Source organism: Oncorhynchus clarkii, chromosome 12 (genome assembly GCF_045791955.1).
Source record: "Oncorhynchus clarkii lewisi isolate Uvic-CL-2024 chromosome 12, UVic_Ocla_1.0, whole genome shotgun sequence".
Classification (NCBI taxonomy): Eukaryota; Metazoa; Chordata; class Actinopteri; order Salmoniformes; family Salmonidae; genus Oncorhynchus; species Oncorhynchus clarkii.
In genome coordinates this window covers 63,498,627-63,502,981 of record NC_092158.1, presented here as the reverse complement: position 1 = coordinate 63,502,981, position 4,355 = coordinate 63,498,627, and the positions used below count along the sequence as shown (strand labels likewise).

Below are 4,355 nucleotides of genomic sequence, written 5' to 3'. Positions count from 1 at the left end.
TTATAATTTCAAATATATATAAATACATGCACACTGATGTAGACTTTGGGCAACCAGCATTTGAGTTAAACAAAGTGATTCCAGCTCAAAACGTTTCATTCTTCAGATTCAGTGCAGATAAAAAATGACCAGTTATACACTTAGTGAAAAGGATCCTTGTTTGGTATTCTTGTTTGGTATTGAGCTACTCTCTACTCACCAGAATAAACTGATACATCCATTACTCAAAAGCAACAACTTTTGTGATCTTTTTACTTAATTGTTTCACAAGATGCATTCCCTCCCAAATCCAGTACAGTGTGGTCAAACTGAAACAGATGCATTGCTCTGTACCAGTTCATCACTCGCCCTCCGCAAAGATGCAAAGGCAGGAGGATCGATCAGAGAAGTCAGGAGTCCTGGTCTGAGGCTGGAGGCCGTAGCCTGGGGATGAAAGTGGTTCAGCTCTGGCCTCCCAGGGTGTGCTTGTCAAACAGGTACTCTGCCATCTTGTTGTTGACAGCATCCATCTTGGTGAGGTTGGTGATGTGGTCACCCAGCTTCTTAATGGCCTCCACCTGCTCATTCAGGTAATGGGTCTCCAGGAAGTCACACGGCTAAAGAGGGAAAACACAGGCGAGACGAGTGACTACGGACACTACTGTAGATGCATCAACACACAAGAGCCTGGTGGTAATGGCAAAGGGCAGCTAACTCAATGAGGTGTTTGCAGCTGTCCAACTCATGCATGAGCTGCATTGTGTGTATAGTGTGCATCCGTGCGTCTGTGGACTATTGTGTTTGTGTGAAGAGGCAGGTCACACAATCCTGTGTCATTAGTTATCAGAGCTACAACAACCTGATCATCTTCTGGGACAATACAGTAGCTGGATTCTATGTGATATATACATGTGACATGTGGTTCCACCATTACGTGGGGGTCAACCTTGTCGGAGGCAATCTTGTGCATGTTCAGCAGGACCTGTTTCACATTCTTCCCCAGCTGCAGAGCACACTGCATGGCCTCCAGCCCATTTCCCCACTCATCACGATCTGGCATAATAATACACTACTATGTAGAGCAAGAAAATTGTCCCCTTGGTAGCCAATTGCAGTCTCCTTACCGTTGATCCAGCAGCTGGATCCTATGTGATATATACATGTGACATGTGGTTCCACCATAATGTGGGGGACATAACTTACGTGGGGGTCAACCTTGTCGGAGGCAATCTTGTGCATGTTCAGCAGGGCCTGTTTCACATTCTTCCCCAGCTGCATAAGAGGAAAACATCAACATGTTGATCATCAGGTCGATGGCAGTTTCGCAGTCGCTGTGGTAGTTCTGGCAGATCTGAGACTGCATTTTGGCAGATTTTTTATAATTTTTTATATCAAACAGAACTAGCTTTGTGGCACAGAACTAGCTTTGTCACTCCTCCACTCACCTCTCCCCCTTTCAGTGTGTATTGGGGTACCAGCCGGTTCTGGCGCCGTGGCATCAGGGTCAGACCGAGCCTCCTGCGGTGGACAACTGGTTCAGGCGCGCGGAGGAGACATGGGAGGCCACCCATGTCTGGCTCTCGAGCCCGAAACCTTCCCCTCCGCCTGCCCTGCCGGAAGCTGGGTCCGCGGTTTGTGGGGCCATTCAAAGTCCTGAGGAGGGTGAACGAGGTGTGTTACAGATTACAGCTTCCCTCTGATTACCGTATTAACCTCAGGCCGGTGGTGGCTGGTCCGCTCCAGGAATCTGAGGTCCGGGAGGTCCCTCCGCCCCCTCTGGACATCGAGGGGGTTCCGGCGTACTCCGTTCATTCCATCCTGGATTCGAGGCGTCAGGCATGGGGGCTTCAGTACCTCGTGGAGTGGGAGGGGTACGGACCGGAGGAGAGGTGCTAGGTTCCGGTTTTGTTTTGGACCTGAACTGCTGCGGGAGTTTCACCGTCGCCGGTGTCGGCGCGGGTCAAGAGGGGGGCACTGTCACGACTTCCACCGAAGTCGGCTCCTCTCCTTGTTTGGGCAGCGTTCAGTGATCGACGTCATCGGCTTTCTAGCCATCGCCGCTCCATTTCTCATATGTCCATTTGTTTTGTCTTGTTCCATACACACCTGGTCTTCATTCCATAATCACACTGCAGGTATTTAGTCCTCTGTTCCCCTCCATGTCTTTGTGTGTAATTGTTTATTGTTATGTGAGTATGTTCACGCTCTAAACTTTTGTATCATGTTCCGGGCACTTTGATGTCATTTTGTGCCTATTTCTTGACCGGAATAAAAGTGTGCCTGTTTACTCTACTCTGCTCTCCTGCGCCTGACTTGCCTCCCTTACACAGCTGTTACACCAACAGCCTCATCTGTTGTTCCTGTCAATCAGACAGGAACAAAGATGCAGGATGCAGGAACAAGGAACAAAGATGTGCAAAGATGCGTGAGGGAGGGCAGAGCCAACTCCCTCACAGTCACACACTTAGCAGCCGAGGACAGAGAGGAAGGACAGCTGTGAAAACAACAGCTGAAAAATGAGTCGGAAGCACAGTAGCATTTGGATACATCCTAATAATGTAGACAATTATAGAGCACAGTGTAGAATTTGCCAAAACAAAATCTCATATAAAGCCGGTTCTACGCACAACCTACACCGGCATATGCGAACTGTGCACCCAACTGTGAAGCTAGCTCTAGCTCTTCGAGAAACTAGCGGGCCTGCTAGTGATGGTGGTAGAGCCAGCACCTCCACACTTGAAGATGTATCCACTCAGTCAAGTCGGCCTACTCCGCGACCCACAGCAACGCAGTCTTCTATGGACCAGTTTATACCAAAGTCCATGTCTGTAGCAAAACAAGGCCAAATTTATATTGAATAGACTAAAATGATTGCCACCGATTTCCAGCCATTTTCGATTGTTGAGGACAGAGGTTTTAGAAATTATATTAATAGTATAAATCCAATGTACAAAACGCTTTCAAAATCACTTATTCCACAACTGTACGAGAGCACACAGGCTTCAGTGTGGGAAAGAGTCCAAAAAGCTACTGCAGTTTGCCTTACCACTGACTGCTGGACATCAAGGGTAACCACTTCTTACACGTCGGTTACATGTCACTTCATTTAAGATTTTTTGATGTCTAGCTGTCTTCTGGACTGCTTTGAGTTCAGCGACAGACACACCTCAGAGAACTTGGCAGAGTGGTCAAAGAATGGCAAGTAGATGGAAAAGTGGTCTGTTGTATTAGCGACAATGGAGCTAACATAACCAAAGCCTTGAAAATATTAAAATGGACCCATCATCCATGTCTTGCCCACACAATCAACCTGATTGTAAGAGATGCTCTGAAGGTGATGAAGCCCACTGTGGACAAAGTGAAAGCAGCTGTGGAATACTTCCCCAGGTGCACAATAGGTGCTGAAAAACCCAAGTCTACACACCGCCAGATGGGGATGAGGCCTAAACAAGACTGCACTACAAGGTAGAATTCAACATTTAAATGTTGAAGCCGTTTCTTGAGTCAAAGGACGCCATCATCTCTACCCTGGCCATTGTCAATGCACCTGTTGATGCTCTGACCCAAGAGGAATGGGAGGTGGTGGTGGAGGTGGTGTGCAGAGTCCTGGAACCCTTTGAGCAGGTCACTGTGGAGATCAGTGGCGAGAGGTACAGTAAGCAGTTATTACTACATTATTATTTAATACAGTATTATATATGTATATGAGCAGTAGATAAGAGTGTAGTATCAGTAGACAAAACATGAACCTGAACTAATAAGTTACTGTTCTCTCTTTTCAGCTATGTGACAGCCTCAAAAATGATACTCCTGGTTAAGGATCTGCAGCGAATCACAGCCAGCCGCCAGAGAGAAGCAAATGTAACCACAGGACATGTGACAGAGTTGATGGACACCCTATGTTCAACAATAGACAGAATGTTCCACAGAATGGAATATAATCACATGCTATCAGAAACCGCTGCACTTGACACCAGGTTTAAGAAGTTAGCCTTCAGTGATGCCAGAGCGATTGATGAGGCTCTTCAAAGAATAACCTCAGCAGCAGGGAGGGACATCCCCAGCAGTCAGCTGGCTCAGGCACCAGGGCAACAGGAAGAAGAGGGATCAGATGGAGCAGAAGCACCAGCAGTAGTGCCACAAACGTCTGCTGTTTGGATGCTGTTTGACGAGAGAGCAACTGGGGATGCAGCACGAAGGAGTCCCTCAGCCATAATGGAGGGCCGATCCTATTTGGAGGAGATCTGCAGATCCTCTGAGCTGGTGGAAGAACAAGGCCTCTGTCTACCCACGGATTACTAAAGTCATGACAGGGAGACTGCATAGTGGCCACATCCGTTCCCTCTGAGAGGGTCTTCTCGAAAATGGGACAAATA

General features: G+C 47.7%; 1 protein-coding gene across 1 annotated transcript; it reads right to left on the bottom strand.

Moving 5' to 3' along the window:
- Positions 1-368: 368 nt before the first annotated feature.
- Positions 369-1,550, bottom strand: LOC139422502 (ferritin, middle subunit-like). Its single transcript, XM_071173662.1, has 4 exons — positions 1,425-1,550; positions 1,183-1,251; positions 914-1,048; positions 369-596 (listed from the first exon to the last, which is right to left on the bottom strand). Exons 1-4 carry the CDS (start codon positions 1,548-1,550, stop codon positions 441-443), a joined length of 486 nt encoding a protein of 161 aa, XP_071029763.1. The 3' UTR covers positions 369-440.
- Positions 1,551-4,355: the final 2,805 nt, after the last annotated feature.

Excerpts from the sequence above, each read along its gene's own strand:
- LOC139422502 (XM_071173662.1), bottom strand. The coding sequence starts at position 1,550 with ATGGGTGGCCTCCCATGTCTCCTCCGCGCGCCTGAACCAGTTGTCCAC. Across the intron at positions 1,049-1,182 it reads CCGACAAGGTTGACCCCCAC|TGTATTATTATGCCAGATCG; the intron begins GTAAGTTATGTC and ends TCTACATAGTAG. Across the intron at positions 597-913 it reads CCGACAAGGTTGACCCCCAC|CCGTGTGACTTCCTGGAGAC; the intron begins GTAATGGTGGAA and ends TTCCCTCTTTAG.